Source organism: Anabas testudineus, chromosome 1 (assembly GCF_900324465.2).
Source record: "Anabas testudineus chromosome 1, fAnaTes1.2, whole genome shotgun sequence".
Lineage (NCBI taxonomy): Eukaryota > Metazoa > Chordata > Actinopteri > Anabantiformes > Anabantidae > Anabas > Anabas testudineus.
The window spans coordinates 5,864,627-5,891,368 of record NC_046610.1 but is presented as its reverse complement, the minus strand read 5'-3'; the positions used below and the strand labels follow the sequence as shown (position 1 = coordinate 5,891,368).

Below are 26,742 nucleotides of genomic sequence, written 5' to 3'. Positions count from 1 at the left end.
CAGAGGAGACTCTGTAGAAGGACAGAGTGCCAGCAGGATAATCAACAAACACTCCTACTCTGTCATCAGAGGAGGACACAGAGGAGATATAATGATTTTCTGTATTGTTGTGTCTGACACAGTAACCACTGTCACTTGTGCAGATCAGACCCCAGGAATGATCGTTTCCTCCAAACCAACAGTCTTTGTCCCTTTTGTCTGCTTTCCTGTTGATTCTTCCATAACACACAGCTATATCAACCCCTTTATTCCACTCAACCTCCCAGTAAGAGCGACCAGTCAGAACATTACTACACAGTAGGTATTGTAATTCATTATATCTGCCTGGATGATCAGGATATGACTGATCCTCCTCCACCCAAGTCACCTTCCTGTTGTTGTCAGACAGTTGTAGGTTTTTGTTCACCGTGTTTGTGTCGATTGTGAGTTGACAGAAATCTGAAGGAGAGAACAAGACACAATCAGCTGCAGTTATTAATCTATCATCAGTTTGATGAGACTTTGTGACGTCAGTGATTTGAATGAGTGATGTGACAGTTTGAAGATGGTTGAATGTTGCTGCTTTGTTTTCATTAATCTCATTAAAAACACACTTACACTTCCTCAGACCTGGTCTCAACCATCGGACTCCACCAGGCTCCAACCTGAAAGGAGGAGAGGGGTCAGAGCAGCACATTCTCTTTCAGTATGTAAACATGGATATTACACAGCTCTCATACACATTGTTTACTGATTCTGTAGAGATGGACATTCAGCAAACAGGACAATTACAGTCCTTATCTCAGAATTCAACCGAGTAGGGAAGAAAAGATTTCAATTCTCTATTTCATGTCAGTTTTGGTGTCAGACAACCTGTTTAATTTATCATCAGAGAAAGTTTACATCATATTGTTCCGACTGATTTTAAACTCACAACAACTTACTCTGTGTCTGATGAAGGTTGATGTTTAAACTCAATATGACGCTCAATTGACCGGTCGCTGTTAAAATCAATAAGACCATCCGTTGAGGGGTCGCTCTTGTATGACACACTGCTACGTTCAAGGCCTGAGTCAGAAGATATTGGTCTTTGATGGGACCTGATAGAAAAACAACTTTGGTGACTTTCACATATTCAGTCAAAGTTTCCTTCATACATGACAAATAGAATCAGAAGAATAGTAAAAATGTCCTGATGAAATATTTAATTCTAGATGAGACTTGGAGACAGAATCAGTCCGATGGTCTCAGTCGTCTCACCTCTGAGCTTTGGTCTGGCTCTCATGGTCCCACCACAGAGTGGTTTTACAGGGAGGGACTCCCTCCTCTCTGTCCTCACACTGATCCATGATGCTGAATCCACCTCAGCTCACACACACTTTCTACCTTCATGTGACGAGGAAACACAAATCATTGATGTGCAGTGAAAACTGAAATCCTCCTTTCCATCATTTCTCCTGAACAAAGATCAGCTGCTCCTCCACTGATTGGCTCTTCTTGACTCTTTCATATCACAGTCAGTCAAAAGCAGTTAGACGGCAGGTTTTATTATATCAAGAGTTAAATTTGTGAAGAGGTGGGTAAGGATCAATTCTCTTTTTCATATGAAATAATGGAAATACTGATATTCCTGTTCCGACCTTAAAATATAAGTACACAGACTGTACCTAAGCAAGAGTGCAAGTACAATTATATGCTAAAAAAGAAGTCTAGTAAAGGCACCACCTATTTCTCTTCCCACATTTCCTGTCTGTCTCTCTAAAACTCACTATAATACACAAAGAAGTAAAAATACTGCACAGATTTAACTGATCTGATTTTAATGTGTATTACTGTGTAAACATTTCAAATCATGTACTGACAGGTGGTGAATGTGTACTAATACATCACAACAATCTTCAAAGCAGCTGTGAAATAAATTTAGTAAATTAAATAGTACAATATTTTCCTCTGTAGTGGAGTAAAAGTAACTTAAATTAAAGTACAAGTATCTCATCACATTGAGTGGATGCAATGTAACATGATACTATTATTTTGGTAAATGATGTACTTTAATGTACTAATTACTTGAGTTGTTTAATCTTTAATAATTCTCCCTCAGGTCCAACTACAGACCTCAGTCCTGGTCCCAGTGGACATGAAACACTGAACATCTGGGACCGAGTCTCCTCTGATTTCTCCTCACAGACCTGAGACCTCAGACCGGATCACTGTCTTTATTTATTTATTATTATATTAAATATCAACATTATTTTAACCCCCATCAGTCGGAGCTGTTCTCCAGCGGCTGTCCGGCCGAGCTCAGACCGCATTTAGTGGCTCAGACAGCGGGAGAGCAGCGGCTCATCTCCGCCTCCTCCACAGGCTGATGGAGGCAGGAAAAGCTGCCTTCAGTCCTCAGTAAGTGGAGCTCCACAGTAACAATGACTCTGTGTTCAACTAGAGACCATCCACTAACTCTATGTCCATTAAAGAAGATGGACAAATTTTACTGTCACGACAATAGAAACCGAAACTAAAGGTCTGTTGGATGAAGTGCGTCTGAAAACCAGAGGAGAGCAGAGGCTGAGATAAAGACGGACACTGACCAACTTTTCTAGCAGCATTAAAGCTGCTGTTTGTGCTGGAAGTTGTAGATACTCACCTCTAATGATGAACAGACAAGATTCAGAGTTTCTAGTTGTGATGGACGAAGCTTTGGAGAGAGTGTGTTTGTCACGATTCCTGCCTTGCCCCCTGCCCAACTGTTGTTTTTTCCACTCTCACTCTTCCAGACTACTCCTCTTCCCTGTTATCTGCTCTTGTACACTCTGTTCTCTGTGTCTTGAATTCTGGACTCTGTTTCTCTGAGTTGTTTATCTGTCTCCGTGCAGTGATTTTTCCTGTACCTCTGTTTTTTTTGTTCCATAGTGGTGGGCAAATGAAGCCTCATGAAGCACTGAGGGTTTCCTGACAATTGTGTCAAAAACGATTCAAAGCTTCAAGACTTCAGTGAGGGTGAAATCTGGTGGACAACTGAAGCCATAGTAACCTCTAAAGGGCACGACTGAAGCATTGGCACTGTTTCAATCCCATGACAGCAAGTCTGTGGGGTCATTCAAGTATTTTGTTCATGTCACAGGTGTAGAACGGCTGTTTTCCTTTTGATTTATTTGTTCCTCAATGATGCCTAGCGGCAGTGTGAGGGAAGGGGGTCTTCTCTCATAACATACACAACAATTACAATTACGGAGGCTCTGCAAAATAGTCAGAGCTGCAATCTATACTTTGCATAGTATGTTTATAATCAAGAGCAGCTGAATACAAAAGAAAACATGTTTTTTCTTTATTTTCATCAAACCACAATAACAAATATTAACAATTTTCTTCACAATTGTATGTAAACCATGAAAATACACTCAGAAAAATGTAACTATTTCCACCTAGTGGCCAAAACGAAGAGGTGCATGTGGTTGGGTGACGGGTTATAAATAACAGAAATTAAAACTAAATAGAAAGAATCATACCTGCAAAAGACAATAAAACAAATTGTTTTCGGGCCTGTCCTGCACGTTTGACCCCTATATGTACAAAAATAAAGTTTCCAGTGAGGAATACAATAAAAACTCTATATAGCTGCTTTAAGACACAGAACATGGCGGCCTGCTGTACTGCTAATGGCGCCAAAAGAGTAAAACAAAAACGTCTATAAAACTTATACTGGCGGTCAAAACTCAACAAAAATGGCTCAATGTCATAATGACTTTAAAAGCAAAATTTACATAGTCAAAACGACATAATAAACAACTTATTCTATAAAGAAAATAGCAAAATGGCCCCACCCGCGTTCCTCTATTCAAAACTCAGGAGGTACATAAAAGGCGATGTGCAGCAATACAGTTTCCCCAAAAGAAACAAAGTGCAGATAAAAACTGCTCAATAAGATAAAATTCACAAATACTAAATGACATTTTTATAATAATAAATAAAATTCGCAACATAATTAAAAAAAAAGTAATTATAAAAGTCATTATATAGTCATTACAATAAAATATGCAGATGCTCTCTCTCATACTCTAAAACACATTCCAGATTAACCCAAAGACTCATTGCAAATATTATGGATTAAATGTTGGTTAAGGGTTTATTTAAAACTTTGAACCTTTGAGTCGCTAACAGGATTAGAGATCCTTCCTACTTTGCAAATGATCACAGTGTTTGAATCAAAGTGTCGAAGTATCATTAAGTGTTTTTTCGGAAAACCTTTAAAGATAACGGTTTGTCATTTGAGGACTTGTATGGTTGATTTGGAATGATTATTCACAGAAGCAGACAAGTTGGTTGTCTTCACAGGTTTTTATTGAGAAATCTAATTTTTTCTACTGTCGCAGGCTTCAGTCGGCTCATGTCTGACATGGAAGTGTTGCAGCATAGATGATGTATTGTTGCTGTAAGACAACTCTTGTGTGCAGAGCAAACACCACACCTACAAGCAATTGTAATTTTGAGACCCATTTAAAAATGAAAGATACAATTCAATTATGGAAACATGAAATTTATTCCATAAACTGTATTATACCTTATTTGGTGGTATGAGTTTAAAATGATCCCAAACTTTAGAACATCTCTTATTAGTGGTACTCGCCATGAAACTTGCCAAAATACTCTCACTCTCCAAATCTCTGTCTCCTCACAACCCCATTTTGAAGCATAAATAATGCATCTTATATAGCTGGTTTGGCACCAAACCGTTCAAATCTGTAAAATCTGTCATTGGCAGCACTCAGAATGCTTTGAAACATAAATGAGCCACTGACACATTAGAAAGATAAAAAGCTTCGAAACATTTTGAAGGAATGAAGCGCGAAACAGCATCGGTCACGTGAGACTGGTGTTTTGACACAAGCTCTTGGACAGCGAGAGTGTTTTTGTCTTTCCTCTTGTCTTTTTCTTCCACCTTCTCTCCTTACCCCAGACTCCCTCTCTGTTCTCTGTTCTCTGTTCTGAGTTGTTTATCTGCCCCGTGCTGTGATTTTTCCTGTACCCCTGGTTTTCGTTGTTCCTTTTCTTGTTTGTTCCTTTTGTAGTTTTACGTTGTTACTTTGTTTTTGTATTTAACCAGTTTTGTGTTGTGTCCTTTTGACACCTTCCTTAGTTTACGGTTTCGAGCCTGTTTATCAATAAACTAATGGTTTGTATCAGTCCCATTAATAGTCTCAAAACCGTGCTGGAAGTTGCAGATACTCACCCCTAATGATGAACAGAGAAGATTCAGAGTTTCTAGTTGTGATGGACGAAGCTTCGGAGCGTGTGTCTCCAAATCCAGGTGTGACTCTCTGCGTGGGGCGGTGTTCCAGATTTACCAGTGACCACGTTAACAGGTGACCAACTTTATTGCTGCCAGTTTAGTTGGAAACAGAAACAGAGCTCCTTAGCTGTCCTTGTCAATGCTGACTTCAATATTTTTCGTTATTTTATTAAGCCAAACACATTTTTGCCTTTGGATGTAAAGTTACTGCCTGTTGTGATTAAAAAAATGCCTGTGCCACTGTAACTGTCTCTCTCCTCTGATCATCTCCCTCCTGTGTGTTTTTTTGAACGTGTGTTTCTGCACAGGGAGTGTTATTTGTTCTGCTGCAGCATCAGTTGCTCAGCTCCCTGGAGGAAGCAGAATACGAGGCCAAACTAAAAGATCAAATGTTTTCAGAGGAGGAGAAGATTGTTTTTATCAAAACAGAAAGGTTTTTCTATGACTATGAATGTTCACAGGAAGATTTTAACTTGGTTTCAGTCTGTTCTTGAATTTAATTTCTAACTAGTTCTGTGGTTCTGGTTCTTAACAAACATGCTGTACTCTTCAGGCCAGTGCTGCTAAAATGTTGGATTTTATATACTGTAAAGTAAACACATCACCTTGGTAAAGGGATAGTAACACACTGGACATCTCTTAAAGCATCTCTTTGTCTGAGGATTTCTACTTGATGGTGAATTTTCACTTTTTATTCCACTGTAACTCAGTCTGAAACCCGGCTTTGTGTTTTATTACTACTGCTGTTTGTACTATTTGCTGTTGATTTGAAAGCATTTTGTAATGTTTGTCATGTTTAAAGAAAAGAAAATTTCTCTAGTTTGTTTTTATAATCTACTGTATATTATTTTTTTTTGTGTATTCTGTGTTTGTAGTTGTATTTTTTATGTTTACACTGCTGTGGTCGACCAAAACCATGTTGTCAGTACTAAAATAATCAATTGTTGCTACAAGAAGCCTAATCTGTGTCTAATGTGAAAAAGATCAATACAGATGTTTGTTTCTGTTCAATAACTCACTGATTGGTAAAAGTTCATCCATTGGCCACCATCTCTGAAATGTTTGTAAAACCCTACTGAGCTGTTGTACAGGAAGCAACTGTTTGTCAGGTGTATCATGAAGCATGGGGTGAAATCTCCCTCAACAAATTACAATACCCAAAGTCTGCAAGACTGTATGTAGAGGATTCTTTGGTCAAATCTAATTTGGAATGACAATTATTACTTGAATTTTATTACATTTAGTCATTTGGCACAAGGTACAAGACAGTGTAAGTGTAGGGAGGTCCTGCTTAAGGACCACTGCTGGAGGTAGGCCGCAGCCAGGATTCGGCCCCTGGTCTCCCACATGGAGGGCTAACTTTGATAATTATTACTGTTTATTAACTCTTTTTATTCTAACAAACTGACCTCACCTGGAAATAAATCCTGAGGCTAAGAGGTGCACTAATATTTAAAGAAGTCAGCATCAATCATTAGAAACACTCTCCACATATCAACCTGTGTGAGATTGTGACTGGTTGGTCAAGAACAGTTTCACAGGTCATGAATGAGATTTCAAACTCGAAACTTGAGTAAAAATTAAGCCATCTTTAATACACATATGCATATTCAGCAGTATGTACACGTTTGTGTGCATATGATGTCCTGTCTTTTGCTGATCTGTTTTCTCAGTGTGGATATTTAAACTTCATGAAGTCTCAAACTCTTCAGGACAGTCAGGACCTTTCTATTTATTTGAAAAGCACTGAAATACAGTTCTACCAAGTTCTCTCAGAGATTTTGAATTTTCACCGTTGAACTTGCTGAAACAAAAACAATCTTAGTCTGGGTGTCCTGTGTAGAGGGGGTGGGGGTCATAACCTTGTCTCTGCCCAGGGAAACACAAAAAACTGGAGAGTGACTCAAAGTTCAACAAACATTTATTAGTTAGAGAAAAAGACACAAACACAATCATCACATCAAATATAGACACCATGGAATAGATATTTATCATGAGGATAAACCCACGTGGTTCAACATGAAACTGCTCCCATTAGTCTGAGCTCAACTGGAACTGAAGTACTAGAAGAGAATAAAGCATCTGTACCGATATCAGCAGCAAAGATTGTTAGGAAATTAGTAACTGATCAAACACATTCAGTCCAACAGTTTTCATTAAAGCTTCATCTTTGAACATCTGGAAGCTTTTAACAAATTCATCTTGGCTCATTGTAGCTCAGTGATTTTTCTGAGAAAGAGAAAACGTCCTGATAGTTATCGGAAAATAATCTCATAAATAAATGTCATAAGTCCTCAACACTTCAGAGCTTGTTCAAAAAGAAATTGATTTAATCCACAAATCTGAGTGTGTGAGTGAAATAGTCTGAATTATGAGACACTGTCAGTACTACAGTGGACACAGAGACACAAAGCCACCAGGCTGGCAAGACCAGACCGCAAACCCAGCATAAAGAGGTTCAGTGAATGTGGTTCTGAAGGTGTGAAGGTGGATCAGTTTATCAGAGGAGACTCTGTAGAAGGACAGAGTGCCAGCAGGATAATCAACAAACACTCCTATTCTGTCAGAGGAGGACACAGAGGAGATTACAATAGCCATGTACTTGTGTCTGACACAGCATCGACCACTACTCTCGCAGATCAGACCCCAGGAATGATCATTTCCTCCAAAGCAACAGCTTGTCTCAGACTTGCCTGCTTTCCTGTTGATTCTTCCATAACACACAGATATATCAACCCCTTTATTCCACTCGACCTCCCAGTAAGAGCGACCAGTCAGAACATTACTACACAGTAGGCAATGTAATTTATCAAATCTGTCTGGATGATCAGGATATGACTGATCCTCCTTCACCCAAGTCACCTTCCTGTTGTTGTCAGACAGTTGAAGGTTTTTGTTCACTGTGTTTGTGTCGATTGTGAGTTGACAGAAATCTGATGGAGAGAAGAAGACACAATCCAGCTGCAGTTATTAATCTATCATCAGTTTGATGAGACTTTGTGACGTCAGTGATTTGAATGAATGATGTGACAGTTTGAAGATGGTTGAATGTTGCTGCTTTGTTTTCATTAATCTCATTAAAAACACACTTACACTTCCTCAGACCTGGTCTCAACCATCGGTCTCCACAAGGCTCCAACCTGAAAGGAGGAGAGGGGTCAGAGCAGCACATTCACTTTCAGTATGTAAACATAGACAATACACAGCTCTCATACACACCGTTTACTGATTCTGTAGAGATGGACATTCAATAGGAAAATTACAGTTCTCAGAACTCAGAATTCAATGGAGTAGGGAGGAAACATGGAGAAAAGATTTGAATTCCCTATTTCATGTCAGTTTTGGTGTCAGACACCTGCTTTCAGTGTCACTCTGTCACCAGCCAAACTAATGTGACACCACAGGAAGCTGGAAACTGGAGAGTAAATGAAAGGAGCTCAGCTCAACATACATGTACTCTGTGTACAAGTACATCATCTCTAATTTTAAGACTAGACTCAAAACATTCCTTTTTGACAAAGCTTTTAGTTAAAGCTGGATCAGGTGACTCTGAACCGTCTCTTATTTATGCTGCTATAGACTTAGTTTGCTGGGGGACCTCTACTGATGCACTGAGCTCCTCTGTTCTCTTCTCCTCTAATGGATTTGTCTAAATAATCAGAGAGACACAGCTTAGTGGAGTAACCAGGTACCACAGAGGACTACAGTACATTAACAGACAGTTATATCTCATGTTCTCATCTTACATTTACATATAGTCATTTGGGATTTGAACCCCAGTCTCCTCCATGATCTTACCACAACACTATATAGCTGTTGTGCATTATTGATTAATTTATATTTTAAGTAATTCAATTATTAACATTATTATTAACACTGTCTCTGGCTGCAGCACAACTCTCCATACCTGAGAGTGTTCAAACTCCACTGTGGATCCTTCAGTCCAGCACCCAGCTGCTTTACTCCTGAGTCTCCTGGATGATTGTAGCTCAGGTCCAGCTCTCTCAGATGGGAGGGGTTGGAGCTCAGAGCTGAGGCCAGAGAAGCACAGCCTTCCTCTGTGATCAGACAGCCTGAAAGTCTGCAGACACAAAACAGCAAACAGCAGGTTTGGTGGTGATGTTTTTGTACATACCAACAACACATACTCCTATTTGTATTTGAAACAAATGTGGCCACATAGACTTAAAAAAAAAAAACCTGAACCATTTTCAATTTCCTGTGTTGCATTTGTAGTTGTTGATGAAATGTGATCTGATCTTCACAAAAGTCACAAATATAAACTAATTTAAGTTGATAAAACACCAAGAGTCCTTTCATATCATTACTGAACACAACCATTAAACATAAAGAGTGATGGTGGAAAAAGTAAGTGAAGTGATGTCAAACAACATCAACTATAGTCATGTGTTAGCAAACCTGGAGTCTAAGAAATTAAATAAAGAATGGAGATGAGGTTTAGAATATAAAAACATAATATATAAAATTTGTGGTTGTTTATTTTTGTGACTTTGAGGAAGATTTTGTCACATTTGACTAATTTATGCACAAAATCAGAAAATTATGAAGATAACATAACTTTTCATTGCGGTTCTACCTTTAACTACAACATTGACAAGAAAAAGAAAAATCCTCATGGAGACAATGTCTCTGAGTCTAGAAAAAACATGCTGCATAAAAATGTACTTAAGTTAATGAATCCTGACCTGAGAGTTTCCACTTTACAGTTTGGAGTATTCAGTCCAACAGACAGAAGCTTCACTCCTGAATCCTGCAGGTCGTTCTTACTCAGGTCCAGTTCTCTCAGACTAGAGGACTGGGAGCTGAGAACTGAGGACAGAGCTTCACAGCTTCTCTCTGACAGGTTACAGTCACTCAGTCTGAAAAACAGTGATGTATAAGATGACAACATTTGTTAAATTGTATTTACCATTAATGTTTACTGTGATCAGAATAAAATACAGTAAAATCAGTCTGGAACATGTAAATATTTTATACATTGTAAAAATGCATTATTGATGAGAAACTTCAGATTTTAATCTGCTTGGGTCTCTCTCATGTCAGCAGATTTGGAGTTTTTAAATATCTCCAGTTATTTAAAATAAAAACTTGACCTGACCTGAGAGTTTCCACTTTACAGTTTGGACTCTTCAGTCCAACAGACAGAAGCTTCACCCCTGAATCCTGCAGGTCGTTGTTACTCAGGTCCAGTTCTCTCAGATTAGAGGACTGGGAGCTGAGAACTGAGGACAGAGCTTCACAGCTTCTCTTTGAGAGGTTACAGGCACTCAGTCTGAAAAACAGCGATGTATAAGATATAAAACAACATTTGTGTTAAGATATAATGAAATATGTTGTAATACAAGAAAACAAGTTGTTGTTGAAATAGCTGTGGATTTAATAAATAAATTCCTCTCTCTTTACACTTACACAACTTTCTTGGATACTTTGACGACTCCCAGCACAAACAGAAAATCGTACTTTAAAAAGTATGAACAGTATTTAAATGGATCAAACACATCCAGGTCTTTTCCTGATGACACCAACATGAAGAGCAGAGCTGACCACTGAGTAGGAGAGATTTTATATGTAGAGAGACTTCCTGAGTCCAGGTACTGTTGGATCTCCTCCACTAGAGAACGATCATTCAGTTCATCCAGACAGTGGAACAGGTTGATGCTTTTCTCTGCTGAGGGAGTTTCTTCGATCTGCATCTCAATGTACTCAGTTGTTTTCTGATTGATCTCTGAGTTATGTCTTTGTGTCTTTGTCTGCAGACCTCGTAGGAGACTCTGGTTGGTCTGCAGTGAAAGACCCAAAAGAAAGCGGAGAAACAAGTCCAGGTGTCCATTTGGACTCTGTAAGGCCTTGTCCACAGCACTCTGGTAGAGAAGTTCTAGTTCAGGACTGACCAGTTTGGACTCCAGAGACATTGACTGTTCTTCGGTCAGCAGATTGACTCCAGAGTTTATGAAGGTCAGATGGACATGAAGAGCAGCCAGAAACTCCTGAACACTCAGATGGACGAAGCAGAATACCTTGTCCTGGTACAGTGCTCTCTCCTCTTTAAAGATCTTTGTGAACACTCCTGAGTACACTGAGGCTGCTCTGATATCGATGCCACACTCTGTCAGGTCTGATTCATAGAAGATCAGGTTTCCTTTCTGTAGCTGCTCGAAAGCCAGTTTTCCCAGAGACTCAATCATCTTCCTGCTCTCTGGACTCCAGTGTGGATCCGTCTCAGTTCCTCCATCATACTTGATGTTCTTCAGTTTGGACTGAACCACCAGGAAGTAGATGTACATCTCAGTCAGGGTCTTGGGCAGCTCTCCTCCCTCTCTGGTTTTCAACACATCCTCCAGAACTGTAGCAGTGATCCAGCAGAAGACTGGGATGTGACACATGATGTGGAGGCTTCGTGACGTCTTGATGTGGGAGATGATTCTTCTGGCCTGCTCCTCATCTCTGAACCTCTTCCTGAAGTACTCCTCCTTCTGTGGGTCAGTGAACCCTCTGACCTCTGTCACCATGTCAACACACTGAGGAGGAATCTGATTGGCTGCTGCAGGTCGTGTGGTTATCCAGAGGCGAGCAGAGCGAAGCAGGTTCCCCCTGATCAGGTTTGTCAGCAGCACATCCACTGAGGTGGACTCTGTCACATCAGTCAGGATCTGATTGTTGTAGAAGTCCAGAGGAAGTCGACACTCATCCAGACCGTCCAAGATGAACACAACCTGGAACTCTTCAAACCTGCAGATTCTTGTTTCTTTGGTTTCAGTAAAGAAGTGATGAACAAGTTCCACCAAGCTGAACTTTTTCTCTTTCAGCACATTCAGCTCTCTGAAAGTCAATGGAAATATGAACTGTATGTCCTGGTTGGCTTTGTCTTCAGCCCAGTCCAGAGTGAACTTCTGTGTTAACACTGTTTTCCCAATACCAGCCACTCCCTTTGTCATCACTGTTCTGATTGGTTTATCTCTTCCAGGTGAGCCTTTAAAGATGTCTTCACGTCTGATTGTTGTTTCTGGTCTCTCTAGTTTCCTGGAGGCTGTTTCAATCTGTCTGACCTCATGTTCATCATTGACCTCTCCAGTCCCTCCCTCTGTGATGTAGAGCTCTGTGTAGATCTGGTTTAGAAGGGTTGGGTTTCCTGCTTTAGCGATCCCCTCAAACACACACTGGAACTTATTCTTCAGATTAGATTTAAGTTCATGCTGACAAACTGCAGCAGGAGTTCCTGAACGAAACCAAAAAAAAAAAAAAACAGTTTCATGACCATAAATAATTCACATTTAAACATATTAACATTTCAGATCTTCAGCTCTCAGTAAATGTCTCACTTGTCCATTATGTTAAATGTTAAAATGTTAAAAAAGAGAAATCCTCTTACTGCTCTGCAGACACTTAGCCAGCTCCTCCTGCTTCATTCTCCTCAGGAAGTTCAGTGTGATCTTCAGAAATGCCTCTCTGCTGCTCCACCTCTGCTCTTCATCCTCACCACCCAGCACCTCCTCATCCTCCCTCTGACTCTCTAAGTATTGTGGGTAATCTTGATTCAGAACCTTCTGGATCTTCTTCAGCTCGTTCTTCACAAAAGTGACCATGTTCTCCTCCAGTAGCTGGAACAGAAAACTACATTAATGACACAAACAAACTCAAATCATGGAGCCAAACATCAGATTTATGTTGGACAGACTGACGATCCACCGGTCTAAAAAGTGCAGCATGGAGATTATTGAGAACACAACAGATGGAAAAGTAGTAGTTGGACATGTACAGACCAGAAATATGGAGTCCAGGTGTGTTGGATGCTGCTGGGCAGACTGACCACTGGGAACCTCTGAGCTCTCCAGGTCCACTCTGTGGAGGAATCATCAAGACTGAGCTCACAGTATGTCCACACAGAGACACACACAAGGTAAAGGTCCATGAAGAGAGATTTGATGTTAACAGTGAATCAGAGACTCCCTGTAGTGGTGAAGCTTTACTGTCACCAGTCACTCTGGTTTAGTCTCAGCAGCTCTGAACAACAGATATCTCTGCCTCCCTCACTGAACAATGCTCAAGTGTTGGAACAAGGCATCTAGAGACAGAGTCTGCTTGGATCAGACTGGTTGTACTGGGCAGCTCCCAGTCTGAATATGTTGAACTGTGTCAGTATGAGGCAGAGTGCTGCTGGTCACACAATTCACTTTTACTAATTCACATTTGAAAAACTTCATTAGTTGGTGGATCCTAAATGAATCTTCAGTCAATTCTTCGTCAGCTCTGGTACTGACACTGGGGACAAACAGTCCTCTACACTGACTTCAACAACACTAGAACTAAAGTTCTAACAGGAAGTGAAGAAGTCAATGTTCTTTAAGACATTTGTACCAAAATCTTCATTTGGAGAACTTCAATCACAAAGATTTAATCAGAGTTCAACATTTGTGGTGTTCAGCTGCTTCCTTTGACGTCTGCCTGCAAGTCAGCACTTTAGCATTGGAAGAGTAGCAGCCCCCTGAGACCCTCCACAGGATCAGTGGTTTAGATACTGTCTGGATGGAGATTTGATCCATGATCAGAGTGTTTGCTGGAAGAATAGTGGAGAAAGCTTCTCCTTCAAATGTTCAAACAGAAATCAACTTACTCACATCAGAAATATCCAGAAATCAAAAGAACACAACAATTTATCATCAGAGAAAGTTTACATCATATTGTTCAGACTGATTTTAAACTCACAACAACTTACTCTGTGACTGATAAAGGTTGCTGTTTAAACCCAATATGACGTTCATTTGACCAGTCGCTCTTAAAGGACACACAGCTGGGTTCAGGTCCTGGTCCAGGAGATTCTGGTCTTTGATGGGACCTGATAGAAAAACAACTTTGGTGACGCTCACATGTTCAGTCAAAGTTTCCTTCATAAATGACAAATAGAATCAGAAGAACAGTAAAAATGTCCTGATGAAATATTCAATTCCAGATGAGACTTGGAGACAGAATCAGTCCGATGGTCTCAGTCGTCTCTCTTTAAGAGCTTACAGTCACTCAATCTGAAAAACTGTAATGTATAAGATGACTACATTTGTGTTAAACTGTAATCATCATCAATGTTGTCTGTGATCAAAATAAAATGCAGTAAAATCAGTATGGAAAATGTAAATATGCATTTTAAAATACATTATTGATGGGAAACTTCAGATTTTAATCTGTTTGGGGCTCTCTCATGTCAGCAGTTTTAAACTTTTTAAATATCTCCAGTTGTTTACAATAGAAACTGCAAGTCAGCACTTTAGCATTAGAAGAGGAGCAGCCCCCTGAGACCCTCCACAGGATCAGTGGTTTAACTACTGGCTGGATGGAGATTTGATCCATGATCAGAGTGTTTGCTGGAAGAATAGTGAAGAAAGCTTCTCCTTCAAATCAACAGAAACAGAAATCAACTTATTCACATCAGAAATATCCAGAAATTTAAAAAACACAACAATTTATCATCAGAGAAAGTTTACATCATATTGTTAAGACTGATATTAAACTCCCAACAACTTACTCTGTGTCTGATGAAGGTTGCTGTTTAAACCCAATATGACGTTCATTTGACCAGTCGCTCTTGAAGGACACACAGCTGGGTTCAGGTCCTGGTCCTGGTCCTGGGACTCCCTCCTCTCTGTCCTCACACTGATCCATGATGCTGAATCCACCTCAGCTCACACACACTTTCTACCTTCATGTGAAGAGGAAACACAAATCATTGATGTGCATTGAAAACTGAAATCCTCCTTTCCATCATTTCTCCTGGACAAAGATCAGCTGCTCCTCCACTGATTGGCTCTTCTTTCCTCTTTCATTTCACAGTCAGTTAAATGCAGTCAGAGGAAGCTGCCATCAGCTGCTCTACTTCTACTATCAGTCCACTAGATGGAGGCATGAAGCTGCAGCCCAGCACACACAGGATGATGGACCAACATTTACACTCACTCAGTCATTTTCACTGATGCAGATACTTCAGTAACCTTTCCACCACTAAACAACATTTAGAGATAAACAGAGAAAAATAATCTGACAATCTGTGTTATCTGAGAAAATCATGGAGATACTTTAAATCTACAGTAAACCTCCTCTGTACCTCAGTCAGATCGGAGTTTCTACAAACAGACTTACTACACTGTAGCTCTGTAAATAATCAGTTTGCTGTAGAACAATCTAGTCTAATGATTCTTGAACACATCTGCAGTGTTTTATGTGAGTTCTGAACTCACATGAAATGCATTTCATGGGTACTAATACATACAGATTTTACAGATCAGCTGATTAGAATTTCTTTTAACAATATGTATCTTCAAAGTAGCTGTGAAATAAATACAGTAAATAAAAAAAAAGCTGAATATTTTCCTCTGTAGTGGAATAAAAGTAAAAAGTATCTCATCATATGGAATGGACAGAATGAAACGTGATACTAGTACATAAATGATGTACTTTAATGTACTTTAATGTCTTTTAATGTACTAATTACTTGAATTGTTTAATCTGTAATAATTCTCCCAGAGGTCCAACTACAGACCTCAGTCCTGGTCCCAGTGGACATGAAACACTGAACATCTGGGACCGAGTCTCCTCTGATTTCTCAGACTGGATCACTGTCGTAATTTATTTATTATGATATTATACGATAACTTTATTTTAACCTCCCATGAGTCGTGTAGTGAGGAACTACTGACAGACTCTGTGTTCAACTAGCGACTATCCACCAATTCTATGTTCATTAAAGACGTTTGAAATGGGCAAATTTTACTGCGTCACAACAACAACAGAAAGCGGAACTAAAGGCCTGTTGGGATGAAGTACGCCTGAAAACCAGAGGAGAGCAGAGGCTGAGATAAAGACGGACACTGACCAACTTTTCTAGCAGCATTAAAGCTGCTGTTTGTGCTGGAAGTTGTAGATACTCACCTCTAATGATGAACAGACAAGATTCAGAGTTTCTAGTTGTGATGGACGAAGCATGTGCCCTTCTCTGTTCACAAGCACATTCACCTTCCTCTTCCTGGTTCACACTACCACAGGCTGAAAACATGTCAAGAAAAACACGTGTTTCCTTCCAGTTTCACTTCCCTCTTGAAACACACTTTTTAAGCTGGTATCTAAGTGACCATGTAAAAGAATATTACATTATCATATTGTATAAGAACTTGTTTGGGAGCATTTTGATTTGTTGCAGCCCAATGTAGTGAAATGCACCTTTACAATCAACATCTGGCATTTTGCAACAACACATCATCGATGCTATGACACCTCCCGGCTAAGCATCCTGATGATTTAGACCTACTGCTGTACAATCTGGGACCTCAGCTGTGCCTAGACAAGGTATTTTTAATCTAGTTTATTAACATCATTTATTTAGATATAATCATTTAGAATATTTTTGTTAAATAACTTTGGGCTTCTACTGGCTTTGATATCACATGGCCGGCAGAAATAAATATTTAAATGCAGTTTCTTTGCTAAGCTGGACTGGAAAGTTGACTCTGTGCATCTAACATCACACATGTGGACCTTGATTAACATCAGGGGTCTCCAACTCAATTTACCTGGGGGCCGCGGGAAGCAGAGTCTGGGTGAGGCCGGGCCGCATCAGGTTTTCCACAAGAAAAGCTTGTTAAAAAAAAATCCTATCTTAACAAATCTCTTTATTTTTATTTTCAATACAAAATAAATAAAAACATAAAAAAATAATAAGAAAATACATACGTAATAAATAAATAAAACAATAATAACAATGAAACTAATAATAATAGATAAAATAATAATAATAATTAGATTTCTCTATTTGTGGTTTCTTCAGTCTTCTATTTCTGCTGTATTCAGATTAAAGTGTATTAACAGTTCTTTAACTTTTAACCTTCTTCTGAACATGAATTGAACATTGAAGAACATCAACTGTTCTTCTGAACATGGATTATCTTGTCTACTCCTTGCTGCTATAGTTGAGCCACTGTTATTGCCGATGGACAGGTGTCGCAATGTAACTGCAAACTACATCAGGCTGCATTGAGTTCCTTACTTTTCTTTTAACCTGCCGCGAACGCATCACTTTGACTCATAATGTCCCGCTGGGCAGAAACTTAAAAAACTTTTTTTTTTTTAAGTGTTGTGAACGCAGCACTGGGACGAATGTCCGCGTGAGCTTCATAGAAACGAGGCTGAAAACTCTCCATGGCAACGCTGCTGTCACTCATCGAGAAATGTTTCTCTGATTGGATGAAGCCCAGCCGATGTCCCGCCCCCGAGACCCATATACCTCAACGTGATTGGTTGGTTCGTTCAGCTCCGCACCAACTCTGTAGTGTTTTTATACTAAAGACATAAAAGATTAGAAACTCTGTGTGTCTGTGTAGATGGTGCATTCATTAAAAACAGATAATACACTCCTCCTCCTGCTCCTGTGTTTTCTGCAGGTTGTGTGAAGCTGATGTTAACAGATCCACTGTGGTCGGTCTAAGTCAGAGAAACTTGAACGTCAAAGAAAAGTACATTTGTCCAAAGTTTGTTTTTATAATTTACTGTATATTATTTTTTTTGTGTATTCTGTGATTGTAGTTGTATTTTTTATGTTTACACTGCTGTGGTCGACCAAAACCATGTTGTCAGTACTAAAATAATCAAGAAGCCTAATCTGTGTCTAATGTGAAAAAGATCAATACAGATGTTTGTTTCTGTTCAATAACTCATTGGTAAAAGTTCATCCATTGGCCACCATCTCTGAAATGTTTGTAAAACCCTACTGAACTGTTGTATAGGAAGCAACTTGATAGTTTGTCAGGTGTATCAGGAAGCATGGGGTGAAATCTCCCTCAACAAATTACAATACCCAAAGTCTGCAAGACTGTATGTAGAGGATTCTTTGATGAAATAGACTTTAGAATCACAATTAGTACTTGAATTACATTACATTTAGTCATTTGGCACAAGATCCAAGGCAGAGACAGGGTAAGTGTAAGGAGGTCTTTTCTAAGGACCCCTACTGGAGGTAGGCCACAGCCAGGATTCGGACCCTGGTCTCCCACATGGAGGGCCAACTTTGATAATTACTACTGTTTAACTATTATTATTCTAACAAACTGACCTAACCTGGAAATAAATCCTGAGGCTAAGAAGTGCAGTAAGATTTAAAGAAGTCAGCATCAATCAAACTAAACTGTTAAAACAGCTAAAACTGTTTCCTTGTTTTGTCTTGTTCAAGAATCTTTATTTAACTTGAGTAAAAATTAAACCATCTTTACAACACATATGCATATTCAGCAGTATGTACACGTTTGTACATGTTGTTGAAAGAGACAAGACATCTAAAATAGACTTATAAAAAGAGTAAAACTACAGGAAGAATGTACATGATGAAGACATATTAACATGGTCCATTTCTCTACATACAACAGATAAAACAGACACCAGAGAAGCTTTTTCCACATCCAGCCTTGACATTTGTCCACAGGTTGAAAACATTACCGAGACATGAACAAATGCAAACTCAAGCAGAGAGGATGATGAATCTGAACACAGAAAAACACTGAACATACAGGGTCAACCCATCTGATGTGCTGACGGCGGTCGTACGTTTGTCGAGCTTCATCGAGAAAGTTAAGAGAGAGAGACAGCAGGAAATAAAGGATAAAAATCAGAAGGTGAGAGACTGAAATTCAACTTTCATGTACAACATATAAGAGATTATTCATGGTGCAGGACACAAAGAGGACAAGAATCATTCCACTGAGACCCTTCAATAAAATAGTAGAATACAGAAGAACTTCAGGGTCTGTCCCAACCTCCGAGAGGCTGCATACAGGAAGAAGAGGCCAGTGATTAAAGACCGATAACTGGAGACTTGGAGGGGGTGTAGAGGTGGTCTAATGTGCAGCGGTGGAAGACTTGCTGTCCAGCAGCTTCTCTACCATGAGCTTGGCATAACGAATGCGGCTGGACAGCTCTTTACTGCAGCCATATTCCTCCAGCAGAGACAGCTTGTAGGTACGGAAGTCTCGCTTCTCGTCGATGTAGGTCACTGCAGCCATCAGTGGACACAGGATCAGCTTGGTGTGGTCCTGATAAAAAAAACAAAACAAAACAAAACATGGTTTTAAAAACTATAAATCTGAACTTGAGCAGCTAATGGAAGAAGGTCATGTTTCTAAAGAACCAGATGTGATGAAAGTAGGTAAAGGTGATACCAACCTGGAAGAAGTTGATCTGAACGGTGCCATTTGTGAGGTGCAGGACGATGGCGCTTTTTGTCCTGAACCACAGGGAGAGATATGGCAGCCGAGCCAGCTCATCTCCTTCCCGTCGTGCCATGTTTGCTCCGGCCTTCAACAGGTGTTCACTCATGTAATTGCGGAAGTATTTCAGCAAAGTTATCTAAGAGGGGAAAGAAAAATAAATACAACTGAATAAGAACAATGATAATTTTTTTTTAAACAGTGGGAGTCACACACACACTTAAATAATCTGATTAATTAACATTAAGACACCATCTGACCTTCTTGTTGAGAGCAGCAGGGTAAGAGCGCACGCTGAGATATGATTCAGCCGCCGTCTTGTCGATGTACTGCAGACTGTCTCCATCAGCGTACATGATGAGACGTGTGTAATCGTTGAAGAGCACACCCACACTGTTGTCACACAGCTGGTAGCCTGAAACACACAAGTTGAATGATTGTAAACATCTATTGTACTCTACGTTTATTATACTTCATGTTTAAGAGGCTGATGTGGGGAACGATTATTGTACCAAGACAAACAGATACTGAATAGGTGAAAGAACAGACTGAAATATTTGAGGGCTAATTGTCTTTTTTAGTTTAACAATTACAGTTTTGTTTTGTTTCAACATACATGTGTACTGACAGACTGATCTTACAGCTGCTAGTACTCTCTGCTGGACAAACTATGTAATAGCAGCAGTTCTACAGTAAATGTTGAATTTCTGTCCTGTAATTTCTTTCTAGATACTGGTCTTCATGCAAACAAGATTCATCAACCTGACTAATTAATAAAGTCACTTATTTGAACACCTTAGATCATTATTGGAAAATTAGGAACAGCTTCAGACAGCATAGTGTAGCCTTACTATTTGTACAGCAGGCCCTTTTGGTGAACCCATCTGGCGACAAATTGATGTCCAAATCCGTAATTTGACTAGATAAATTACAAAAAGGATATTTGGCAAAGTAACTACAGTCTAGTTTGACACTTGTGTGATTCAAATCCAACGTTTACCTAATCCATATTTATCAGAGTAGTCCACCCATTTGCTGATCCAGAAGATTGGGACACATGCAGGATCCTCTGCCTCTTCTGTAAACACATTAATAGAACAAACATCAAGATATGAAACAATGAAAAAGAAATACTTCATCAGTCAGCTCCATCATGAAGCTGGGGAGTCTGCCCTCACCTTGGCGGACGACGGCCCTCTCAGAGGGTTTGGTAGCAATGATGCTGTTGAGCTGCTGCAGCATGTCTTTCAGGTGGCACTCTGATGGATCAGCCTCCCTGCACATACAGATTTATGTTTTAAAAACTGTCTCTGGTCAAAATGTGGAACGACTGTCTTGTCAGATCACAATCAGAGGAGTACCCATTTCATCTGAGACATTTACAATTTAGAATCTAAGTGAGTATTTCTGAAGCATCTCACCTCTGCACAGGCTCATCCTTCATTTCCACCTTCTCCGTCCCAGCTGGAAATAGAGAAAACATAATTAAACTCTTGTTCAAATTAATAATCTAGAAAAAGAAAAACACATGTAGTGCTCGGACCATTACCCTTGTTGTTAATCGCAGTCAGTGGGCGTCTCTGGCTGAGCTCTGCAGCTGTGGAGGGGGCAATGGAGAACCTTGGGGGCACAGTGAGGCAAGTAGTGGGGAGGCGTGAGGGGACGTAGCCGGTCGTGAAGAACTCGTCAGCTTGCAGCTCGGCGACAGTGGGCCTCTGGGAGGGATCGGCATGCAGCATCCGCTTGATGAGAGAGGACGCGGCTGGGTTGATGTGCTGCAGAGAGTTACAGATTCAGGATGAGAGCGTGGAAAACCAATATATGCACTATATACACAGTGTGAAGCATCATTCTAACTTACCCAGGGGATGGTGTAGTTGTTTTTCTTGATGCGGTTGTAGGTCTCCTTCAGACAGGAGGTCTCAAATGGGGGCTTCCCCACCAACAAAGTGTACCTGAGAAACAAAGCAGAGAAGAGAGTTAACTGACAGGACGGGACAGCATCTTTACCATGTGTTTGTGTTTTAGAAACTTACAATATGCATCCAAGTGACCAGACGTCCACTTCATAGCTGTGACCTTTCTTACAAAGCACTTCAGGTGCAATGTAGTTGGGAGTTCCACACAAAGTTTTCTTTCTCTCGCCATCAAACTCGATCTTAGTGGCCAGACCAAAGTCCCCTAGAATGAAAAACAGACATAAGCTTTTTAAAGCAGCAGATTTAAATGTAGAGTTTTTGCACATTAATATTCTTTATGAACCGTTTTTCCCCCCAGTTGAAAAAACATTTATGTGTTTAGTCTTCATGTGAAACCACTCATTCCAGGAAGTGTGAAGCATTCCTGATGTGAGGGCCTGGGTGTGTCCTATCCTGTCCTACAGAACTGACGGAGTCTTCATTTCATTCCTGTCTCAGGTATAACAAGAACACAGTGAAACGTACCTATCTTCACATCCATATCATCATTGAGGAATATGTTCCCCAGTTTCAAATCTCTGTGGATGACTCTGTTGTTGTGCAGGTACTGGACACCGTTGAGCAGCTGTGTCATGTAGTAACGAGCCTCTGGCTCAGTCACAGCTTTACGACGCTTGTGAAGCTCCAACAATGACTGAAAGAGAAAAGAAAATTACTTAGTTGGCATATCATGAACAGCCTAAAGATAAATATGAGACACTTGATATTTTTGTTGCTCTCATCTTCTTGCTTTTAGACTTTTAAAAGGTCACTTTAGCAAAAACTGCAGCCTCGAGAGCCTTGTAGTGTGCTTTAACCCTTAAGTGAATTAACAGGTCCTATAAATCTAAAGCAAATATCTGGAAAGAATAACGGGAAATGGGAATGAGTTCGTAACAAGTAATATTTGTCATGACTGGCTGACTTAGATGTGACCATGATCACTGTAAAGTGACGTGACATGACTTCTGTTATATATAGGCTATACAAATAAAATTTACTTTAATGTTCCCACTTGTCTTTATACAGTTTGATCTACTTCCACTGGGACAACAGAAGAGACCGCCTCGATAACCGTCGGCCCTGAGAAGTGTGCACACTGGGAAGAAAACAGCTATTTCCCATTCACACTCACCCTTCTCCTGCAGATTTCCAGCACAACGAAGACAAAATCGTCGTCTTCGAAAAACCCGTGGAAACCCACGATGTTCGCATGGTTGAGACTTTTGTGAATGGCGATTTCCGAGGTCATTTTCTCCCTCTGGTGTTGCTTCAGGATCAGAGACTTGGGGCACGATTTTTCCGGCGAAAACCTGCTTCGTTTCTACGTCTGTGATTTCGTAGCACTTGGCGAAACCACCTTTTCCGAGGAACCTTCCTCTCGTGTATCTTCTCATGGTGCGAGGGTCCACCAGAACATCTGGGATTTCTTTGAGAGGAGCTGATTTTGGGTCGACATGTGCCGACGGGTTCGCCGGCTTCGCAATACCTGCACTCATTTTGGACTAAAGTGCTGTTCGGCGTATTATAAATAAACGATAAAACCCTTCGGCAATTGAGGTTATTGATAAATGCAGCAAGGGTCAAAGTATTGTTAACCCTACCTCAACCGACGTTAGCTTAACCGTGGAAGCTAGCTAGTTCCCATAAACCCCAGAATTCAAATCAAAACTAACGTTAACCAGCTTTGAACGCGAACGCTAATCAAACATTTAGTTAGATGATTTAAAAACCTTGTGCATGCGAGTCTGAAGATAAAAAACGCAGAGGGAGAAGTGAATAAATCGTCCGGCTGGTCCCTCGGTGGCTGCAGCGATCCCCCGTTCTGCCTTTTGACAACAGTTTCTAGTACAAGTTTAAAATGCTGCCTGGCTCGTTACGGCGCGCTCTGATTGGTCCGCTGGATTTGAATTCCAAGGCGGCGCAGCAAAGCATCGTGGGAAGTTTAGTGCAAAATTGGCCAATCACCGGCCGAGAAAATGGCATTCTCCGCAGTAATTGGCCAAACGTCTATTGCGTGTCGCCTGCTGTTTCCTAGAACACGGTGCTCATGGGAAATGTGGTCGGAGTGGGATTTAATTAAACAGTTGTTTGTGTTGTGGGTGATGTGGCGATTTAATGTTTGAGAAGGAAAGGTTATTAAATTCTGTATTCAAGTCAGTGTCGCAACAATATTGTTATAAACCCTCAAGATAACAAAAATCTTCAATTACAGTAAATGACTAATCCTTCTGATTAGAATTATAGATCCGTTAGCCTTTAGCATACAGAGCTGTAACCAGAGATGGTGAAGGTACAAACATGACACTTATACTCATGCTAGATATATTTATATTTAAGTACACTGTTTGAGCATGTACTTAGTACTTCTAATTGAGTAAAAAATTTCAAGTGGTACTGCTACTCGGATGGTGTGCTTCTTAGAAGTACATGCTCAAATACTGCACTTAAAGTACAAATGTATTCCAAAAAGAAAACACATTATTTTTAGAGTATTGAATTTGCCATTGATAAAATAAGGACAAAAATCTTTGATAATACTGGGGACAAACATAGCAGCGGTATATTTATATGTACTGTCTGTACAGATAGATGATTAATACATAATAATACATAATAAGTTATTAGTTACTATCTCCTGTATTTTTGTATTAATGCTACATCAACACTTGAATATATATGAATATATAATGTATATTTTCTTACTGTGGTGACTTCTGTTGGACCTGCTTCTCTATTGTACTGTCCTCAATGGGTTGTTAGTTTAGACTTTAATACTCAGGCACATTCACAGCTTATGAGTTTTAATGAAAAACATCATTAATTGCATCACATTTACAAGTTATCTGTTTTCACTCAATAATGCACATTACATCAATGTCCAGACTGATCAATAGTCAGATTTTTGTTTCCAATAATCAGAGGATTTACTTCCCTTCAGCAGATACACTGAATCACTACAACACTATGTTGTAACAACTGTTACTGTTGTAACTAACAGGATTCACCCTGATTTTTAGGATTAATATTTACTGATTACTGATTCCTACATTAGCTTCTCTCCATTGGCTCCCTGTAAAATCCAAAATTGAATTTAAAATTCTTCTCCTATTTATAAATATCTCCTATATTTATAAATCCCTTAATAATCAGGCTCCATCTTATCTTAAGGAACTCATAGTTCCATATCTTCTAAGCAGAACTCTACGTTCTCAGGCTGCAGGTTTACTTGTGGTTCCTAGAGTTTCCAAATGTACAATGGGAGGCAGAGCCTTTAGCTACCAAGCCCCTCTCCTGTGGAACCAGCTCCCAGTTCAGGTTCTGGAGGCAGACACCCTCTCCACATTTAAGACTAGACTTAAAACTTTCCTTTTTTATAAAGCTTATAGTTAGAGATGGATCAGGTGACTCTGAACCATCTCTTAGTTATGCTGATATAGGTTAGTCTGCTGGGGGACCTCTACTGATACACTGATCTCCTCTCCTCTCTCCTTTCTCCTGTATCAATGCAAGTCCACCATTGCACATCATTAACTTTGTGTCTTCTCTCTCTTTTAGTTGTGTTTCCTCCTCTCTGTCTCCCTCTCTCTGTACTTTTCTGCAGGTATCCTCAGCCTGGAGCTGTACATCTCCAGAATCCAGTTGACCTTCCCAATGTTCTTGCTGCCTGCTCTTGTTTTTGTTGCCTGCTGTTCTTTTCTCTCTTCTCTTTCCAGCCACTATGAGCCTGGTTCTGCTGGAGGTTTCTTCCTCTAAAGGGAGTTTTTCCTCTCCACTGTTGCCTAAAGCTTGCTCAAATGGGATTGTTGGGTTTCCTCTATAATTTTTTGTATAAATATTTTCTGTAAGTTCTTAAACCTTACACTGTAAAGTGCCTTGAGATAACTTCTGTTGTAAATTGGCGCTATACAAATAAAACTGAATTGATCAGTCGTGATGCTGTCATGGCGACAGCTGCAAACTGTAAGATGAGGATTGTCATATTGACCTGTGTTTGAATAGGAAGAGAGCTGCACTTGCTGACTGCTGGACAATCTATTACTAACATCTATTGTTCCAATTTTATTCACACACATCGGTGTGAAAAGACCAACTCAGGTCTACCAGCTGTAAAAGATCACACGTATATTGTTAGTTTATCAGCAACAAAAACACAAGTATTACTGGCGTCCAGAAGAGACACAGTAAATCAAGCAAGCAGGTTAAACATCCAGTCAAATCTGGAAAAAATCTTCCAAAATAAAAAAAAAAGCTGCTTGTGGCTTGATGATCCAAAACACAGACAAAATGTTGAGATAAAGATGCAAAATGACCAAAAGATTATGAACAAAAACCTAAAATGACTCAAAATACACAAAACAGGTGGAAAACTACTAAGACTAAGACCAAAAACAAATACATGTCAACACAACACCAACAAAAACAATCTTAGTCTGGGGATTCTGTGTAGAGGCGGTGGGGGGTCCTAACCTTGTCTGTGGCCAGGGTCCCATTTTCTCAGAATCTATCTCTGGTTCAACAAACAAGGCACCAAGAAAAACAGCAAAATGACATTGTACACATCAGTCTGAGCTCAACTGGATCTAAAGTACTAGAAGAGAATAATACATCTGTACTGACATCACCAGCAATGATTATTTGGAAATTAGCAACTGATCAAACACATTCAGTCCAACAGTTTTCATTAAAGCTTCATCTTTGAACATCTGGAAGCTTTTAACAAATTCATCTTGGCTCATCGTAGCTCAGTGATTTTTCTGATATCACACAGTTTTTCACACGTAGGACTGAGTTTCGGAGAAAGAGAAAACATCCTGATAGTTACTGGAAAATAATTTCATAACAAGTCCTCAACAATTAGTTCCTCTAATAGTCATAGTTTCCATCTTTAGAGGACCAGAAGAGGAAGAGGTTTACAAGGAATCATTGAGAGCTAATTCAGAAAGAAAAAGATTTAATCCATAACATTAACACTAAATGCTCCACAGAGCGCCACAGGTGATCCTTTCTACCTGTGGTAATCAATCTGTACAATTCCTCCCCCCTCTGTAAGGGGTGGGGGAAGTGAAACTATCATATACTTGCTGTGAATATATTGACCCAATTTAATTTATCTATTTACGTATTCTGTTTATATATTGAGTTTTTCGGTATTGATGTTATTGTGTATTTATGTTTGTGTATTTATGTTGATGTTGGATCTTTCCTGGTTGTGGTTCCTTTTCTTTCTGTCTGTTTTGAGAACAATGGTAATGAGGCAAAA

At 39.8% G+C, this 26,742-nt stretch overlaps 2 protein-coding genes across 2 annotated transcripts in view; both read right to left on the bottom strand.

The window, feature by feature from the left end:
• LOC113161449 (NACHT, LRR and PYD domains-containing protein 3-like) overlaps positions 1 to 16,304 on the bottom strand; it is a 50,570-nt gene extending 34,266 nt beyond the window's left edge. The window contains exons 1-8 of the mRNA XM_033325990.1: positions 16,202 to 16,304; positions 14,802 to 14,975; positions 14,001 to 14,120; positions 13,048 to 13,126; positions 12,657 to 12,885; positions 10,697 to 12,503; positions 10,386 to 10,559; positions 9,973 to 10,146 (exon numbers count right to left, since the gene is read on the bottom strand). Of these exons, the coding sequence (XP_033181881.1) occupies positions 9,973 to 10,146; positions 10,386 to 10,559; positions 10,697 to 12,503; positions 12,657 to 12,885; positions 13,048 to 13,126; positions 14,001 to 14,120; positions 14,802 to 14,938 (2,720 nt within the window). The 5' untranslated portion in view covers positions 14,939 to 14,975; positions 16,202 to 16,304. The remainder of the gene's footprint in view (positions 1 to 9,972; positions 10,147 to 10,385; positions 10,560 to 10,696; positions 12,504 to 12,656; positions 12,886 to 13,047; positions 13,127 to 14,000; positions 14,121 to 14,801; positions 14,976 to 16,201) is intronic.
• Positions 16,305 to 18,472: 2,168 nt separating this feature from the next.
• Positions 18,473 to 23,359, bottom strand: plk1 (polo-like kinase 1 (Drosophila)). Its single transcript, XM_026359082.1, is given in 12 exon segments — positions 18,473 to 19,347; positions 19,478 to 19,660; positions 19,782 to 19,936; positions 20,522 to 20,599; positions 20,700 to 20,797; positions 20,943 to 20,985; positions 21,071 to 21,296; positions 21,383 to 21,476; positions 21,558 to 21,702; positions 21,966 to 22,134; positions 22,615 to 22,770; positions 22,772 to 23,359. Coding segments are annotated over 12 exon segments (1,749 nt in total). The 5' UTR covers positions 22,979 to 23,359; the 3' UTR covers positions 18,473 to 19,152.
• Positions 23,360 to 26,742: the final 3,383 nt, after the last annotated feature.